Raw genomic sequence first — 20,798 nt, 5'->3', positions numbered from 1 at the left:
TCCCTCTTGTCCATATGAAGAGTTATAGTTCATGCAAGTTAGAATCATCATCATCATCATCATCATCATCATCATCATCATCATCTTTGGTTTAACTTTGTTTGACGTGCTGCCATGTGTTTTTTAAAAAATTTTTTACATAGGAGTCACCACTTATCAAGGCCCTGAAGTCACTCACGGATAAGGGTTATTGAGTTTACAGTAATCAATGGGACAGTGTCGCAGTAGTCTTATTAATGGAAATTTGGAAGATTGGATTACTTAAGGAGAGCAGTTCATCAAGAACTTGTTTATGTTGGACTTGAAGACGACCAAGTTGTACTCAGCTGGGTAACAGGCAAATGGAAGAGAGTTCCACAGGCATGCAGTTCTAAGAAAGAAGCATTGTTCGTGGAATCTACATTTTGATTTAGGCACAGTTAAAGAGTAGGGAAAGTTATTGGCAGTGATTTCAGCTAGACGGGTAAACCAAACTATCTCTGGCTAGGTTTTTATTTATCCCTCTTCCTAGGTTTTTATTTATCCCTCTTCCTATCAAGTTCATCCTCATTAATTGCTCTCATTCATTCTTCTGTTTCTGACAGTCTGGAAGATGTCATTTTGAAACCCAAGAGTTTTTGTAATTTGAATTATTCTACAATGATCCAGATGGGTTTTACCTGTCATGGTTCTCAGACAGTTGCTTTCAAAAACAAAGACGATCCAAAGAAAAACGAAATCCTCAACATTGTTTCTGAATTTTTTAGATGAGGATTGATAATATGTATTATTTGGACTATTGTTCTCATCTTCATTGCTATTCTCATAACGTTTTGACCGATATAACCTCCGACTTTCTTCAGGTGTATTATTGACAATGGCTTTTATTGGTGAACTAGCAGGATACCCGGTGTGAATGGTGAACTATGGTTTGTTGTAAAAAAAGAACAAAAACATTTTTTCTACCATACACCAAGAAGAGATATTGTCAAGATACACCTGAAGAAGGTTGGAAGTTACATCGGCCGAAGCGTTGTGAGAAAAACAACCCAATTGAGAACAGTAGTCTGACCAATTCAAATAGTTTTGGTTGATTTTAGTGTTACGAATGGCTTTATCAATTATTATTTTGCATTTTGCTGCATTTATTCTTAGTCCCCATGTAAAGCATACATTTTTCAGATCTTCAGTCGAAAATTTTAGCCTTTAAAACACAACGAACTATAAATGCTAGTTGTCTAACATTTGAAGTTATCTTATGAAGAAAACTTATACTCTGTAAAATTATTATTTTTTATGAAAATCGCTCCAGACAAAGCATGAAGCCATTTAATGTAAAGAGCCACAAAAAAATTACTACTAGGCCCAAAACCATTCAACGATAATTGCGAGATGTATAGATTTTGACCCCCTCCCCTCCAAACAGCAATTCTTCCTCCTTTGTCAGAAACATTGCTAAAGAACAATATAAAGGAAGCGAGAGTTATGAGATTGCCAAAAGTGAACCTTTGGTTCACTATAGACACATAGACTATATACAATATAGAGGGAATAAAAATCTCTCTATAGTGTTATTATTTGTAGAAGCATAGCTTTTTGAACTGTTTGAATTTGCCAATCTTATTTGAAACTATATCCGCCCCCGTCCCATTAAAAAAAAACTGTTTTAGATAATTCTTACTTTAAAGTTTGTTCATTCTTTTTCTTTCTGTATTTTCCAGCATCAGTTACAAAACATCCTAAAAGATGAGGTTAAAAAACAGCTGGTAAGTCAGTTTTATTTCTTAACACTTATCAAGGCTCAACGGCAACTCGAGGATAACGGTTAAAGAGTTTGTCAGGTTGATTGAAGCCATTTCAAAACTTGACAGATGGATTCTATTAACGGTATTATTAAGATGTCTGTGTGATATGTAATGTTTGAATTATATTCTTTGGCTTGATGTCTCCGTTCAAACTCGAAAAACAAAGGATGCCCCCTTTAGGGGCAGCTCCGTGTGTAATTGTGAGGCAAGGGTTGTGCAATTTCTAACCACAATCAGTCGAATCGGCACTGTTTGAGCCCAGTGGCAAGGAGAAGTCCAGGACGACTGGTAAAAATGCTGAGATAAGCGGAGAGCACATGCAGCACCTGGAAGTTCCAAATGGTCACCCATTTAGTACTGACCAGGTTCAATGTAAATTCATTTGCTATTGACTCTAATAAAGACCGAAAATGGCCGCCGAGTGATTTCACAATAAAATTTGAATTTTTGTTTTTAAAACAAAAATACTGGATGAATTTGTGTAATTTTTGGTGTACTATCTTTTTTTTTTAAAACTTAATACATAAGTACATAATAAACTTTTTGTGCTATTTTATTCATTTTCTTTTCATGAGCAGTTTTGAATAATGGAGTCAAACTGGAAGACCACTTTTTTTTAATTTCTTTTTCAGTATCGGGACCAAGTGACAGTGTTTATCGTTGGATACGCAGAGCAATGTGAACAGAAACTGAAGTTGATCAACCAACTTAATGAAGTAAATATAGTCTACTCTTTTTACAGAAAATAATCTATATATAAATACCATAATACCTTTTAACGTACGTATGTACATACGTATATCATGGTTTCCAGATGATAAATTATTCAATCGGGAGATCCTATTCATTAAAAAGGAGTATAAAAAGTGATAACATACTACAAACATTAAATTAGTATATAGATACGCTAATTTAATGTTTGTAGTATGTTATCACCTTCTATCCTCTTTTTTAATAAATAGGATCTCCCGATCACACTCAATGCCCAGCAGCAATGTATCACATATGAAAGATGCCACTGTGGAATCTCGACAGATCCTGCTAGTCTATGTAATAAAAGACTAAGGAATTTACATGTTCATATGTACATTATCAGAGTCCTGTCCTTTTTAAAAGTTGGCATCACCCAATTGTCAATGATGCAATGCAATAAAATCATTGTTGTGGCTAAATAATCTGTTGTTAACCATTTTGTACTTTCCCAAATGGACTAACTATTCTGTACTTTCAACTAACAATTTCCAATGTTAAATTCAACACACTGCTGTCAAAACTCGCTACTCCAAATTTCATACAGCTTCTGAAAAACAAACTTTTTATTAAAACTGGCAGCATCTCATTTGCATCTGAGGTAATGAGAAATCTCATTACTTCATAAGATTGCTAACATATAACTAGAAGCAGTAGTTATGGTCTTTTCTTTTTCTTTTTTTTATCTGCCACCGGACACTACATACTGCACATAATTAGAGGTTTGTACCAATTTTTAAGGCATTTAATCACAGTTGTTTGGTTTCTTATTTCCAAAGTAATAAGAATTGTGCTTACCTTAAGTTGAAAAATGTACACACAAATGAAAATCGAAAACTGAAATAATTTCATTGTGTTCCGGGTAACACCAGGTATGTACAGTTAGTCATACATAAAATTATATGATGTATAATACATCACATTTTAGGTGCTTTTCTTCAGGAATCCCTGGTTTCCTAAGCCAACTAACTTTGTCTATTTATTTTGTATTAGGCTGTTACGATATAAAAATGTAAAGAAAGTAAATCTTGCGTTCACTTTCAGCAGCCTCGTAACTCTGGTTTCCTTTATTTTGTCCTTTAGTCCTCACATTTCCTGAGTGATATTTCTGACAAAAGGGGAAGAACTGCTGTTTTCTGGGTCGGAATCTATCCACCTAACACTTAACGTTGGCCAATTTTTGACCTCAAAGTGATATTTATTTTTAGTTCATAATATCAAATGGCTTCATGCCTTGTCTGAAGCGATTCTTGTAAAAAAGCAAAACAAAACTAAAAGAAGACTTCTTTTTCCTCTCTTTTTGTATTCATGCGAAAACGTGAAGATTTATTTATTTTTAAATTCATCATCATCATCATCATCATCATCATCATCATCATCATCATCATCATCATCATCGTTTAACATCTGTTTCCATGCTAGCATGGGTTGGATGGCTTTGCTTGATGGCTCTTCTCCAGGCCTCACAGTCTTGTGCAAAGTTTGGTCGGAATCTCAACTTCCTAAGGTCATCCTTAACTAATTGACTCCATATCTTACACGGTCTATCCCTCATTCTGAATCCATCAACCTCAATAAGCCTACATCTGCTGACTGGATTTGCATCATCCATCCTTTCCACATGTCTATAACATCTCAGTCTATTTTGGCACAAAGCATCAACTATGTTGGAAATGCGTGATCCATTCCTAAAATCTCCTGATGACCTCATATCCCTGAAATTTACACCACACATCCACCTCATCATCTGCATATCTGCAATGTCATTTATAATTCCACATCTTTTTTTTTTTTTTAGTTTTTCATTATTAACAGCAAGGTATTGATTGATGATGCCTGGGAAGAAACACTTAGTGATGACTTTGACTTGGATACTGTTTCTCAGAACGTAACAGATTCCATCACTACAGCTGCCAGACTCACAAACCGACTTTCAGAGATCAACAAAGAAATGGTACAGAACTCCACTAACCAGTTGGCAGCAGGGGCAGCCAATCTCAAATTTAAGTAAGCATTGTTCTAGACATTCTAAAATCACATAGTATTCATGACCCAAATAATATCTCCTAAGTATAGTTAACCCAAACTGGCTTTTCAAAATAACATAGTATTTGAAACCCACATAAAATCACCTCAGTATGGCTACCATTACACTAGCTCATTACGAGGAATGATGCAACTTCTTCAAGTAATGTTGCCTCTAATAACTACACCAAACAACTGGATACTCCGCCAGACTAGATAAGTGCTTGTCCTGGTAGCCGGTAAGATCGATTGACCATAAGAAAGATATATTGTAACATATTTAACTGGTTAATTAATGAGAGGAAAATTAATGTTCATAACTTTTTTACCAACTCAACGTTTGGTAGATAAAGAACTTTAATAGAATACACAGACATTACAGAAAAGAATAGACACCAATAGAAACATTTGAATAAGATTTTGTGCATTCTTTGGCCTCTCTTGTGAATTGTACGATCATTCTATTAACAGTAGAAAGGAGTATTGAAAGATTTCCTGCTATTTTGCGTTGATTAAGACCTTCATGTTGATCCACGATTTGTCCTTGCAGAAATTCTGATAGGTCTGATGCTCTTTTGGTTTGTGGTATGCTTCAATTTTGTTAGATGCAATTTTAATGAGATAGCACTGTTCTTATCTGTAAATACAAATAAGCATATATTAATCTTAGGAAATATTTATCTTAGTGTCTATTCTTTTCTGTCATGTTTGCGTATATGAATATCTATGCAGAGATTAAGTGTTAGCTCCAAGAAGGAGTCTCTTGATTCAAGAAAACTTCGATTGATAAAAAAAAAAAGAAGAAAAGTTGATTTTTTGCAGAGGGGGAAAAAAACTTTATTAAAAAAAAAAATAAAATAATAATAATAATAATAATAATAATAATAATAATAACAATAATAATAATAGTAATAATAATAATAATAATAATAATAATAATAATAATAATAATCGTTATTGTGCTCATGAGAATGATGTCATTTGTTGCTGGTCATATGACAAACAAAAACACTTTGTATAAGCATAAAACTATTAAGCAAAACCAAAACAAAACTTGTAATTGTGAGGCAGCGTTTCTGATTTTTTGAGATGAGGATTGGTTATTCATATTATTTGGATTCAGCGGACTATTGCTATCATCTTCAGTGTCATTTTCACAACATGTCAGTCTATGTAACCTCCCACCTTCAGGTGTATCTTGTCGAACTCAGAAATGTTTCAGGAATTTGGCGCAGTGGTTAGAGTACTTAGAAAAATCAATTGTAAAAAGTGATATTCCACTGAACGTTGAAGGTTCAATTCTCAGTATGGGCGACCGAAAAATACAATTGCGAATTACTTAGTACCTCTCTCCAGTCATAGCTAATAGGACAAGAGCATGCCACCCCTGTGAAATAAATAAAGGATTCCATTCAAATTCCCGAGTTCAACAGAATTTGAAGAAGGTCGGAGGTTATACCGACCAAAACATTGTGAAAATGATACTCAAGGTGAGAACAGTAGTCCAATGAATCTAAATAATAAGAACAATTTAAGTGAATCAGTCTATGTATGACGTGTAGTGCACATAGTTTCTTGTAGTGTGTGTGCCACTGGCTGCTACTGCTCGTTTGCATGTAGCAATTTAGTTGCATGCTTCCTTTGTAGCAGGTCAGAAAGAAACTGGAACTGACACTGGAGGCTAATGAATTTGGTCTAGATATGAAACTAAATGATTCTTAGTGAAAAATATTGAAATGTCCCTTTTTGAAATATGTTCTCTGGGCTTCTCTGGCCTGGCTGGAAGAAGATGTTGATGTTAAGATCTCATCCAATCCAGAGTCGATATTTTAAAGTATATTTGCTTGCTGCTGCTGCTGCTGCTTTTTGAATTAGGATCTACATGTTTCAGTATTACGGGCCATCTTGGTAATCCTGCAAGTAAATGATGCAAATTGTGTCTTTTTTCAGAGGCAAGAAAAAATTAGAAAAAGCTCTTCAACAAGCCAAAGATGAAATTAATGGACTTCAAGAAAAGGGAAAACAGATGTTATCAGGTGAGATTGTCCTGAGTATTGTTAAGTATTAGTTTCTTACACACACACACACACACACACACACACACACACACACACACACACACACACACACACACACACACACACACACACATATATAGTCTTTGAAGTTTTTAACCTTTAAAACTATACAAAAAAATATTTTTTATCATTCGTTAGAAAACCATCTAGTCAGTAAGTCATTTAATCACCTGCAATCACTGCATCAACTCGCTCTCGAATTTACTATAGTACCAATAATTTATTTTTCAAGGGATCATCAGTTGTTTACCATGAAACACTGTTTCGGGGATTTAATTATATATATATATATATATATATATATATATATATATATATATATATATATATATAGATATATACCGATTAGTTTCCCAGAGGTAAATCCAGTGAAACTTACGTGGTTATTAAAGAGTGTGCAATATAGGACAGAGCTGGTATATAGTCCATTTATTATACAAACATTATTGGTTACATATGTGCATACATGTTTCAGTGGAGTCCCAATTCAGAGACAATACTTCACCAGACCAAAAAAGAATTGATATTGAAATGGGTGTCAAGATTACATTGGTTTTTGAGATATTTGAGTGCGACTTATATTTCGGGAAAGTTTGGGGTGTACACTTTGTGAATACGAGCAATGGAGGTGTTAGGTAGTCTTTTAACTTAGCGGTTGCTTTATTGTCCTCGATTTGAGAATTTCTTGTATCTTAGATTATTTATCCAGTTGCATATCTTTTATTGGTGGTGGCTTTATTTTGCTTTTCACAAGTGTAATTTTCATTATTATTTTAAAAATTTTTATCTCTCTATTTTTATTATTCATTCATTTGTTTTTAGTTTTCTGGTGTTCAGATTAAGACTGAGCGTCACTACTACTTAGGTGCTAGGTTGTTTTATGGTTGTCTGTTTATTACTGCTGGCGACTCTCTCTTGATAAGTGTTTTTTCTTATTATTTTTTTATTCTATTTTATATATTAATTTAGTTTTTTATTTTTCGCTATTTTTCATTCTTTCATTTGTTTTTAGTTTTTTGGGGGTTCTTATTTATTTACTTATTTACTAGATTACATATAAGGTATATGTACTTATGGTCGGGTTGGTATTTCTTTTAACTGGATGTGGGCTTATTAATAAGATTTAAAGAAACGTGTGTGTTGGTAGTTATATTTTTTTCTATACGGTGAAGTTTGGATTAATTATCGTGGCAAAGCTATTTATATGACTATATATATAAAGTTATTTTCGATGGTTGTCATTATTTTATTTTTATTCGGGTAGTTAACTTTTCCCTAATGCTATATGTATAAATTTGATAGGTTAATATGTTTAGTTTTAGGGGTTTGATTTTTCTACTATCGACATGTAAATGGGTGCATAAATAGCATATATTTAGTTTATTTAGTTACCTCCAATCCAGGTAAATTTTATTTTTATTTTATCTTAATTATTTATTTATCTTATTTATTTATTTTTATTAATTTTTTCTCTTAATTTTTTCTATTTAATCTAATCAGGTTTTAGTTGAGACAGGATATACTTAGCTCTATGCAAACAATTTTGAATAATTTCCTGTCGTTTGTTTAGTAGCCTTTCTTAATCTTAAAATGTTATTATATGATATGATTCTAGAGTGCAAAGATTGTATTGGCCAGACTTATTTGGTAAGTATTTACCAGCACTTTATAATATAGACCATTTCAGTTTGTATTCAATATTATTAATTTTTAGTTCCCTTACCCATTTTGCTAATGATGTTGTTTTCTTGTCATTATTTACAGTAGGTATTTTAAATGATACTATATAGTTATTGAATCTGTCTTTGAATCAGCAGTGTGTGGACCCAATATATATTCTGGTTCTGTTATTATCAATTGCTTCACATTTGTATTACCATATTAGAATAGATAACGAGATTAAGGAAGGTGGTTACTTAACAAATCAAAATACTGAAGTGGAATATTGATGAATATATATAGATCATCATCGGCTCAAACATCATGAGCATTATGACCAAAATGAGAAAAGTAATCTGAATAGTCAAAATAAGTATCATTTCAAAAATTCTCAAAAATAAATTAGTAAAAACAAGACTGTGTTTGCTGCATTTATTTAAGTAGGGCATAAAATTATTTTTATTTCCATTTTGTGCTTTGTAAATAGAAGTATAAGGAGAATTAATTTTAAAATTGAAGTGTGAGTTGTATTTTTTATTTCAGATATTGAATATAAAGAGGAGCAACTGAGTGAATTGACTAAACAACTTGAAATGAAAAGTAAAGAATGTCAGGAATTGAAAATCGCGGCTTCATTAACTTATGTTAGTATTTGATTTACTTTTGCTTGATATTGTATGTAACCTCATTATATTTTCTTTATGCTGCTTATATTATTTCATGTTTATTCTTTCTTCTTCGTCTTCTTCTTCTTCTTCTTCTTCTTCTTCTTCTTTATATATATATATATATATATATATATATATATATATATATATATATATACATATATATATATATATATACATATATATATATATATATATATATATATATACATACATACACACACGTATGTATAAATTAATATAAAATTAAGTCGATTAAATTAATTTTCGAAGTTTGACATCAAGAGCTTTCACCCAATATTTGATTCTGACTAGCCAGTCAATTACTACAATTATTATTATTATTATTATTATTATTATTATTATTATTATTATTATTATTATCATCATTTTGTGTTCTTCAAAAATAAATATAGAAATTCCTATCGATTTTATCGATTAGATACTACTAACAAGGAGACGCTATGTTGCCCAGAAGTTAATAAAAATCTACGAATGTTTCACCCTCTCATGTTTTATTGCCATCGATATCAGTGAAATCACCCGTTTTTTTTTTTCAATGAAATCAATTAATTGCTATCTCTAATTGGGGACCCATAACGGTGCACCGGGAGGAAGCTTCACATTCCTCCCTGCACTGACTTAGTCCATAATACACTGCACTGTAAAGAACCTACTGTTGATTTTATAAAATTATAATTTTTATATATAATAGCTAAAATGTTTAAAATGCAAAACTACAAGTATCATGCTTCAATTGTGCTCTAAACAGAAACATTCATTTTGTATGCACCCTTGTTATATCCAAGAACCTATTGTATGTTTTATATACCTGACCCTTCTACTTGTGTGGTGATAATGGTTTGAATTTAGGTTCAAAATGCAAAAATCAAGTATAATACTTCAAGTGTGCTCAGAACAGAAACATTCATTTCGAATGTGCCCCTGTTATATAAAAGAATCTACTGTTGATTTTATATGCCGGACACATTTGTTTGTGTGGTTAGACTTTGTAAAAGTGTTAACTTTGGTCAAAATCAGATTTAAATTTTTTTCAATTATTGATTTTCATTAATTATCAGAGGCATTCCGATACTAAACCTATCTAAGAACACTCCCAGGCACATAAGGTACATTTGTGTAAAATTTAAAAAAATCGTCTCAGTCATTTTGTGCGCTCATAAGGGAACGAACTCACTGATGCACAGTCACGCAAACACACAGACAAAGTTCCTTTATATATAATAGTAGAAATATCTGCTCTGACACTTCCTTCAGTAAACTACATTTCCTCATATTTTCCATTAATTTTTTATTTATATAAAATATTATCTGAAAAGATTTGCTTATGGTCTTGATATAGGGCTTTGTTTTCAATTGCAATCTGTTTACAGTAAGACAGATACGATACTATACTGTAGATTAGAGCTTTCTGTAACTAAAAAATAAAATTTGATTTGCTCCATTGGGGATATTGTTTTGCTATTTCTTTAGTAGAGTTTTATTTGCTTGGATGTATCATTCTTTTGATTATTTATTGCGCTAGTGCATTATTTTATTTGGTTCTTTATTCTTACTTTGTCATTGTCAATGTTTTCTGAACATTTTAATCATGTGGCTATTTTATCTTATTTCCATTATTTTCTTCACTATATCATCCCCACCTTCAACAGTAGCATTATTATTATTATTATTATTATTATTATTATTATTATTATTATTATTATTATAAGGTAGAGGTATGGTGAGACAAAAGTGTCATAACGACCAAGCAATTGGAACATAATCGTCCGGATTTGGTCGTCATTAACAAGGTCTCAAAAAACTGGCAGATTGTAGACTTTTCAGTACCTTGGGACAGGAATGTGAGAGAGAAGGAGAACGAGAAGTGGAGCAATTATGCTCCATTGGCCTTGGAGATAAGGCGTATACACAGGGTTAAAACACAAATAATCCCGGTCATAGTTGGTACACTAGGAGTAGTATCAAGTCATCTGGAAGGACAATTGAAAAAACTACAAATCCACAATGTTTTAGGCGGCCTTCAGACCTCTGCAATTGTAGGTACTACTAACATCCTTAGAAAAACCCGTGATGTTTGAAGCTCCTGGTTCGAAGCCGGGATTAAGGGAAATCCTCTGGAAATGAATCCCATCCCTTTCCAGAGAGATGTTGATAAACGAAATCAGAATTATTATTATTATTATTATGGATAATTATTTTTTGTATAAAACATTAGTATTGTATTATTATGCCGATATTTAGCACATGTGTTATGAATCACAATGTTATATTTACGAGTCAATACTTTCCTGTAGTTATGACTATATTGACGTGAAGCAACTTCAATTACTGCTTGGATTGCTATGATGATTAACTTATATAAATATTAGGATGGTGCAAAACTAATGTCGTTTTGACGTTTATATTTCAACATTAAATAATCCAAAATGGTTGCTGTAAAACAAAACAACCAAACCTCATTTCTTGGCTGGCAATCTTTTCCATCTCATTAACTTTTATCTTCGAATGGTTCTTACCCTTGTTGTGACCCCTAATAATAATAATAATAATAATAATAATAATAATAAACAATTCTCAAGCGTTACTTAACAACACTATCATGTCTGCCATATCTGCTGAACTCCAACAGCTAACATAAATAGTTTCTTTTGTTTATCTTTCCAGCAATACTTGACCAAAATACAAGTCCTTGAAGAAGACGGCAAGGAAAAGAATGGTCAAATTGATGACCTTCAGAATAAAGTCTGCAAGCTTGAATCAAATATCAATGACCTGAAACTGTCCCAAGTAAAACCTCTATCGAAACTTGAATCCCTCATCAAGCACAATGAGGTAATGCTTTTCTTTATTGATATTTTTTCTATGGATGTAATCTTAATATTTGATTGACATAAATATATTATCCGACTCTTTTGTTTGTAGTAAACATTTTCAGTTATTAAGATCTTAAGATGTTATGTTTAAGAATTTTTGAGATGATGGTTAGTAATTTTGTATTATTGGGTTTATTTGGACTATTATTCTCATCTTGGATGTCATTCTCACAACGTTTCGGCCGATGTAACCTTCAACCTTTTTCAGGTATGTCTCATTGAACTGTTATTTAATCCATGAGTGTAGCATGCTCTCATTCTGTCAGCCATGACCGAGTAGATGTCTTAAGTAATTCATAATTGTATTCTTAATATCGCCATGATTCTATTAATATCACCTGTATTTTATAATGGTATTAATATTGCCTGTACTGAGGATTGAACCTCCAACCTCCAAAAGACTGTCACTTTTTTTTTACCCTTGTTCACCTCAAACAAGGCATATTGCTAGTTAGACATAAGGAGCTACTAAGATGTTTGTTCATATTGCATTTCAAATTGTGCATGATAGTAAAGTGAAAGAAGTAGGAAACAGGGAGGGAATTTCAAAGTCTAGCAGTCTGGGAGAAGAAATAATTAGAATAGAAGGCTTTCGGCATCTAGGGACCTCTACAGTAAAGGGATGGGATTTTGCTGTTGTACAGGTTTGTCAAGGGTATGTACATCGAGGGGATACAAGTGCGATGAGTTCATAAGAGCACATTCCATTAAATTACTTGTAAACAGGCACAGGAATGCAACATTGCAGTGATGGGATAGTGGTAGAACTGAAGATTAATTAGCACTTACATCCATTGTGTCATGAGTCAGAATACAGTTGCAAATAACATCAGACTTCTACTCTATCATGGTTGACGGAATGAGAGCAAGAGTCTAATGGATTAAATAAAGGATTCTGCACAGATTCCTGAGTTCGGCATGAAGATTCCCAAATTTGACAAACTGGGCCTGAAGAAGGTCAGAGATTACATCGGCCAAGACATTGAAAGAATAACATATGAGATAAGAACAGTCGTCCAAATAATACAAGTGTTTTAAGAAATTATATAAATCAATATGACGCTATTTAATTGCAATTTCTGAAAAATAAATTATAAAATAATATAACATATAAAGTTGACTTGTCAGACTTTCAAAGTTAGACCCAAATATTCGACTTGGCTTCTAATGAGCCAATTGTCATCTGCTATTATTGTACCATGTGCAATAATAATAATAATAATAATGATAATAATAATAATAATAACAATAATAACAATGATAATAATAATAATAATAATAACTATAATAACAATGATAATAATAATAATAATAATAATAATAACAATAATAACAATGATAATAATAATAATAATAATAATAATAACAATAATAATAATAATAATAACAATAATAATAACAATAATAATAATAATAGCAATAATAACAATGATAATAATAATAATAATAACAATAATAATAATAATAATAATAATAATAATAACAATAATAATAATAATAATAATAACGATAATAACAATGATGATAATAATAATAATAATAATAATAATAACAACAATAATAATAATAATAATAATAATAACAATGACAATAATAATAATAATAATAACAATGATAATAATAATAATAATAATAACAATGATAATAATAATAATAATAATAATAATAACAATGATAATAATAATAATAATAATAATAACAATGATAATAATAATAATAATAATAATAACAATGATAATAATAATAATAATAATGATAATAATAATAATGATAATAATAATAATAATAACAATGATAATAATAATAATAATAATGATAATAATAATAACAATGATAATAATAATAATAATAATAATAACAATGATAATAATAATAATAATAATAATAATAACAATAATAATAATGATAACAATAATAATAATAATAATAATAACAATAATAACAATGATAATAATAATAATAATAATAATAATAATAATAACAATAATAATAACAATAATAATAATAATAATAATAATAATAATAATAATAATGCAATATTATAATCTACTTTGTTACAATTTATTTAAAAAATTACTTAGTCCAACCCAGATGACTAGGAATATAAAACATTTTTAAATAATCACCTAAAAATAAAAATCAGCAAAGTCGATAAGTCATATTTTAAATTGAAGAATATTATATGACACCATTTTTATTTCTCTTTCTGTATGAATTTTAAAATGTGTAAACAATAAAAGTTAAAACGAAAATGTCTTCACTGTATCCCGGACAACACTGGTCACGTACATCTCATTAATTATATAACTTTTAATTGAAGAAGCACAAAAGCTGACATTTGTTGCTATAGAATTAACTTTTTATGTGTGCCTATTGTCGAACTGTGACCAGATGCGAACTGCTCCATTCAGACAAGCATAGGCATATGTTTTTGTAAAAATTTTGAAGCCTTTGTGTTACTCCTCTTGCTATTTAACAAAAGTAGATAATTTCCTTTTGGCAGTTTTAAACTCCTTTCAGCAATCTTTTATTTATCATTTAGTTTCACTCCTATTGGCCTTCACGAGAAAATATGTTGCACAACGACGTCTAGAACTGGTATGGCTACATCATCCACCGTCAAGCTTCTAAAACGCCCCAAAGTGTGTTGATGGCTTAAAGTTATGTGAGAGACCACTTAAGATGCAGAGGAGATCAGTTGATGACGATCTAATTCTTGCGAGTGGCACAAACAAAATGACTGAAAGTTGGAAGTTTATTCATGAAAGGTCTAACCTCAAGCATGAGACAGGATGATGAAAAATAAAAATAATAATAAATAATAAAAAAATATAAATATTTTATGCAATATTATATAGCTGCATAATTAGTTATCGAGGACTATGATCATTATTCTATTGCACTCTTCTATAGGTTGAAGGTTCAATTCTCAGTGCGGGCAACAACCAAACTGCAATTGCCAATTACCTAGGACTTTTACCCAGTCATGGATAACGTAACAAGAGCATGCTATTCCTGTGGATTAAATAAAGGGTTTTGCTTGATATTCTATGCATGTTTCCAGCAGAAAAATGTCTGAGTTTGACAAGATACAGTTGAAAAAGGTCGGAGTTTACATTAGCCAAAATATTGTGCAAACTAATGCTGAAACCACTAGTCTAAAGAATCCAAATAATAAAAATAATCATTGGTATCTAAAAAATCCAGATTCGTAAGAACTAAAATGTTGTTATTTTCACATAATGTATTTTTTGTTAATAAAAACAAATTGTTTAACTTTTTGTGAATAAAAGCACCCTTTAAAAGAATATTTTTTACAAGTTTAAAACTGCTTGATCACCCGGCAGAAAAGAGATTTATTGCTACAGTTTGTAACCCATGCTAAAACCGATTTTTTTGTCAGCATTAGCACAGGCGAATTTTAAAATCTATTCAATTTGCATTTAAAAATTTTCACCTACAATCTCGCAATCTGATTGGCTAAGGACTTTTTCAACTTCCAGCAGTTTATCTATCAGTAGATGAAATGTTTTTATTGGGAATTGAGTAGATTTTTAAATTTGTCTGCACTAACGGCAACTCTTGAATTGTAAGCCATGTTTAATTTCAGAAGAGTTTCCTATGCATAGGTACAAGTCCTGGAGATGAGGAGTTTTCGATGAATAGCTGGTTTGTATAAGTCTTGGACTTTAAAATTCCGCAGGCAAACAGCAAAAGATCTTTCTCGTGTTGACACAAAAAAATTATGTGCCGGAATGCTAAAAGATTCAATATTTTTATGGAGTAATTCTGGTTTCTGATTAGTTGCTAGCAAAATATGCCTCCATTTCATTGGTTGATTCCTTTCGTCAGTGTCTATAAGTAGAACCTTCCAACTTTCAGTGATCATACCCTCTTAAATCAAAAATATTGCAACAACAACATAAATTCCGCAAAAATTTTTGAAAAAAAAAAAAAAAATCTTGGAAACCCTAACCCTAAAAACATAGTTTTAAAAAAACCCTCAAAATTTTGATTTTCTTGTGAAAAAAAAAAAAATTCTTGTAAAAAAAATTAATTAATTAAAAAAAGAATAATAATAGTTGTTGCATTATTTTTTTTTTTTTTGTGAATATTTTTTCTTGTATTGAATGATTCATTATTTTTTCCTGCTTGATAATTAGGGCTGTGACAACAGAATATTCTTTTCATTCTTTCGACTCTCGGGTATATATCCGACACAGTTAGACACACTTAATCAACCGAGAACCACATCAGTCTATATAAAAACATATAAGATATTAACGGATATATACTTAAGTGTCAAAACAATTAAAAGAATATGCTGTAGTCACATCCCTATTGATAACATCGCCTCATTTTAATTTTGACATTGGATCGTTTTTATTCAGCATCGTCCAGCTATTTGCGTTAAGCAGGCAAAAGATGCTGACGAAACATCAGTTTTAGTATGGGCCACAAACTGCACCAGTATCAAAGAAACAACAAATTTAATTTTTAATAGGATCTATTTCCCTAACAAGAGCTGCTTCTGTATAGGTCAACCATGTCCCTAACCATCTATACACTACATAACAGTATAATATGATTTCTACATTCTAACTTCAGTTGATTCACATGCATATATTTGGTTTAGTTGTTTTGTTTTACGGCATATCAACCCTTTTCATGTTATTTAATGCCGAATCCAGTTATTTTGGAAATAGTATTTATGTTGTATTCAGTTATTTTGAAGGAGGTTTTTACTCTTCAAGTTCTTTGTATCTTCAATCGCTAATTTGTAGTGTTTGGTTTGGTTTGGTTTGGTTGTTTTATAGTGGATTTTATTGTTTTTGTTCCCTGCCATGCAAAACATGAGTTTTGTAATGGGAGAGGGAAAAGGGTTACAGTATTAATGTTTGGAACATTTTAAGTTAGAAAAACAGACAGGAAGTGGGGGAGTTAAAAAGAGGAAAGGGAAATGGGAAGAAAGGAAAAGGGGGAAAATGTTGGTCATTGTTTTTGTTTCTGGTTTTGCAGAACATAATTAAGTTCTGCAAAAGGAAGTAGAAAAACAAAAAGCATCAATGTTAGGTGCATTTTACCTCAGGAAGCCAATATGTTCAGACAGCCTGATCTAGTAGCACCTGCATGTATATCTTTACTTGTCTCTAACGAGTCACATGACTAGATCGACCACTCGCTTAATCTTATATTTTTTATAATCGTTGATGATTATAAGTACCTAAGATCCTTTATTGTGTCTTCATTCAAAGATTTTAGCCTTAGAAAATGGATGGCATGGTCGACTTCTAATGGTTTGCGCAAAATATGGAGATCACATTTCAGCAAAAACATCAAATTGAAAATTTTTAAATCTATAATACACTCGTTGTCCTCTATGGTTCAGAAACATGAACACTTTCCAAAAAGTTGGAAACATGCCTGGAAAAACAATGCATTTAATCGCTTCCTCATTAGAGCCCAAAACATCCGACCAAACAACAAATATATGGCGAACTTCCACTTGCATCATCTATTGTCAAAGCAAGATGTGTTCAGTTTTAAGGCCATTGTTTTAGAGCAGTAAATGAAGTCATCCCTTCCCTACTTTTGTGGAACCCTACTAACCATTCCAGAAGTAAACTGCTCACATACCCAGATGCCATTGTGAGGGATGCTAATATTGGAAAACAGGACCCGGAAGCAGTCATGCAGGACCAGGATATCTGTCGTGAGCATTCAAATTCCCTGATCTCGACTACGGGCGAAAGATGATGATGTTTATCCGACTACTTTGACCTTGGTATCAAACCATGTCAGTTACGACTTTCTAACTTTCTACACTTAACCCAAAACACTTTCTGAGTACCTTAATATGTTACGTTCATTCATTACAGGAAACCATTTTGGAACTGAAAGAAAAAATAGAAAACGATGTCATCGATCAAGAAGAGGCTCTGGAAGGTACGTATACAAATATAAACGATTATTTTTTGTTTAGATTTCTGGGATGATGTATTGAAAAAAAAAAAATTATGGAAATCACTCCAGACAAGTACAGTAGACAAATATAGATGATCTTTTTAGTCTGGGATGATGTTTTATTGTGAGGTATGGAGAGAATTATTTGAAAGGTCTTAGTGGTGATGGAGGGGGAGTCGATAACTTCCAATTTTGGATATTGTTTGAAAAGAAAAAAAAAACACAAACAAGTAAAAAATTTCATATAATAAATTTTGGTGCTTATTTAAACTTGCACTAATTATGAAAATTTTAAGTAAAAGAAAATGCAGAAAAGTCTTTATGATGTACATATCTGTCACAAAACGAAGATGGCATATTCCAAAAATTGTGTAATTTGATCATGTAGTTTTTTTTTTATTTAAGAAAATCAAATTTTACAACTAGTTGAATGGGAGAAATGCTAGGCACCATATTTTAAACTTTTGCCAAAATTCAAGGGCGACGATTTAATTCGATTACAGAGATTTTGTTTGTATTCAAAATAATGAAAACTTTTTAATGGCTAAAAAGTATAAAATTTGATTTTCTTAAATCCAAAAAAAAAAAAAATAAAATAACTTAATCAATTTTTTGTGATTTCTGAAATATAACATCTTCATGTCATGACAAGTTGGTACACAACTTTTTCTTTATTTTTCTTTTCCTAAATAAGTGTAAGTTTAAATAATCACATAAATTTTACACAAAAAAAGAAAATAAAAGGAGAGGACAGAAAAGTGAAAGTTTTGTAGATTACTTGTGATTTGTGGGATTCATATGTTATCAAGTTAGTGCAGGAAGTGGCATGCTGTCCATAGCCAAACTACCTGAGATACTTAAACGCATAACGTATCCAAAATACCCTCAATAACAAGCTTCTAATAGAGCATGACTGAAGAGATTCTTTCTTCTGGCTGACTGCTGCATATCCATCTGATCATGGCATAGCCATTAAAGAAGTAATGCATTTCAAAATATTATTTACTATCAACATTTGTTTTAATGGAAATTGCTCCAGACAAGGCGTGAAGCCGCTTTATGTAAGGAGCTAACAAAAATGAAAAATGATTATTGCAAATGTAGGAGATTCCTATTGACCTTAGTCTTGAAAAGACTAAGACTATAGTTAGGAGGAAAACAGCCAGAAGAATTTCAGAAGCTTGCAGTTCTTGGAAGGAAGCTCCTAGAATAGGAAGCTGTATTACAATGTGGTATCAAAACAATGAATTGATGGAAACCACTAGACCAACGAGTCAAACGAGCTGGAATAAAGGAAGCAGGGAATAGATCAGACAATCTAACAAACACGTACCATAATAGTATTTATAGAAAAGACTGAGACTAACAACATCATAGCTGTGTGAGAGAAAGGTCGTAGAAAAAGTTGGGCCAATAAAATTGCAGATATGCTTCTGCATCATATTAAGAACCCTGAAATGGGATAGAGATCTACCACTTCAAATATAACAACGTCTGAAGTTTCATTGTGAGCAAATGATTCCGGGTCCCTAATGGATCTGTCAGCAGCCCAAATATGACAGCAATACTCAATACATGGTCTGATAGTAAATTTGTAGAGATAAGAGAATAGCATCAGGCGTGAGAAAGTGCTTTGAACAATATAGAGAACCGACTTGATCTGATCCTCATCTAGCACCAATTTAAATGAATGGTTTCATCTTGGGGAGGCTTCATGTTTTGACAAGCTTCTGGGCTTTACCTTTACTCCTGATCTGAAATGAAACACATACATCAAATCTGTTGCCAAGGTTGCTGGAAAAATGGTGGGATCCTTCTATCGATCCAGTAGATATCTCACTGCTGATGCCATTCTCTATCTATATAAGAGCCAGGTACATCTCTGTTTTATCGTTATTTTCATGGCAAGTGCTCGTCTGAGCTCCAATCTATAGTCCCCCCTAACCAGACTTTCATGAGAAACACTCGTCTAGCTGAAAACACTATCAATAATTTCCCCCACTCTTTATTTGTGTCTAAACCTAAACCTAGATTCTATGAACAAAGTTTCTTTCTTAGAACGGCACACATGTGGAACTGTCTTCCGTTTGCCTGCTTTCCAGCTGACTACAATATGGTTGTCTTCAAGTCCAACGTAAACAAGTTCTTGATGAGCCGTTCCACTTAAGTTAATAAATTTTCCGAATTTCCATTACTAACGATTACTATATTGTCCAATTGACTACTGTACACTCTTTAACTCTTATCCTCGAGTGGCATCTGGGCTTTGATAAGTGGTAATACCTATGTAAAAAAAACAAACTTTACAAGCAGAAAGTGCAATGGATTTAATATATGAACTTCAAAAAAGATTTGATGAGAAAAAAAGATCAAGAAGTTTGAGAATCAATTTCTTCTCAAGAGCAGAGCTATCGATGAGAATCTCAAGAAGAATAGGGACACACCTACGATTGAAAGATGAGATGTGATATACACACAAGCATTTATGTAGATGTGCTAATACTTTTTCCATTCTACACGATGATCATTCAATAAATAGGATGAATTTTCAAATAAAAACCTTGCGTTTCATGTCGTGCTTAATTATTGCATCAATAAAGAATCATCAGGAGCATTTGTGCTTTGTCGTACATTTGTTGTGCCTTAATATGTCGTACATAAATAAAAAAACCATTCTTTTTACTAAAACATACTTCTCTGTCAATTATCATACATTTAGCGTTTTTTTTTTTCTTTCTTTTACTGTTTTTTCACTCCAAACAAGGCACAGTACCACTTGGACATAAGCGGCTACTATTTAGGGCCAAATTTACAGGGTTACTATATAGGGAGTTGAGCAGCGAGATGTCTGTACACATTACACTTGAACTTTCGCATGTCAGTACAGTCAGGGAAGCAGGAGCCTGGGAGGGAATTCCAAAGTCTAGCAGTTTGAAGGAATAAACTATTTGAGTGGAAGGCTTTCCGCTGTAA

General features: G+C 31.8%; 1 protein-coding gene across 1 annotated transcript in view; it reads left to right on the top strand.

Moving 5' to 3' along the window:
* Positions 1-20,798, top strand: part of LOC145297864 (uncharacterized) — a 307,728-nt gene that overhangs the window by 16,180 nt on the left and 270,750 nt on the right. The window contains exons 4-10 of the mRNA XM_080144191.1: positions 1,701-1,745; positions 2,417-2,500; positions 4,333-4,541; positions 6,510-6,595; positions 8,840-8,940; positions 11,653-11,820; positions 17,741-17,807. Of these exons, the coding sequence (XP_080000317.1) occupies positions 1,701-1,745; positions 2,417-2,500; positions 4,333-4,541; positions 6,510-6,595; positions 8,840-8,940; positions 11,653-11,820; positions 17,741-17,807 (760 nt within the window). The remainder of the gene's footprint in view (positions 1-1,700; positions 1,746-2,416; positions 2,501-4,332; positions 4,542-6,509; positions 6,596-8,839; positions 8,941-11,652; positions 11,821-17,740; positions 17,808-20,798) is intronic.

The sequence above is a fragment of the Euprymna scolopes genome, chromosome 2, assembly GCF_053919585.1.
Source record: "Euprymna scolopes isolate OS-2025 chromosome 2, ASM5391958v1, whole genome shotgun sequence".
Classification (NCBI taxonomy): domain Eukaryota; kingdom Metazoa; phylum Mollusca; class Cephalopoda; order Sepiida; family Sepiolidae; genus Euprymna; species Euprymna scolopes.
Note: the sequence above shows the minus strand (reverse complement) of the source record. Positions and strands in the feature narration are given on the sequence as shown.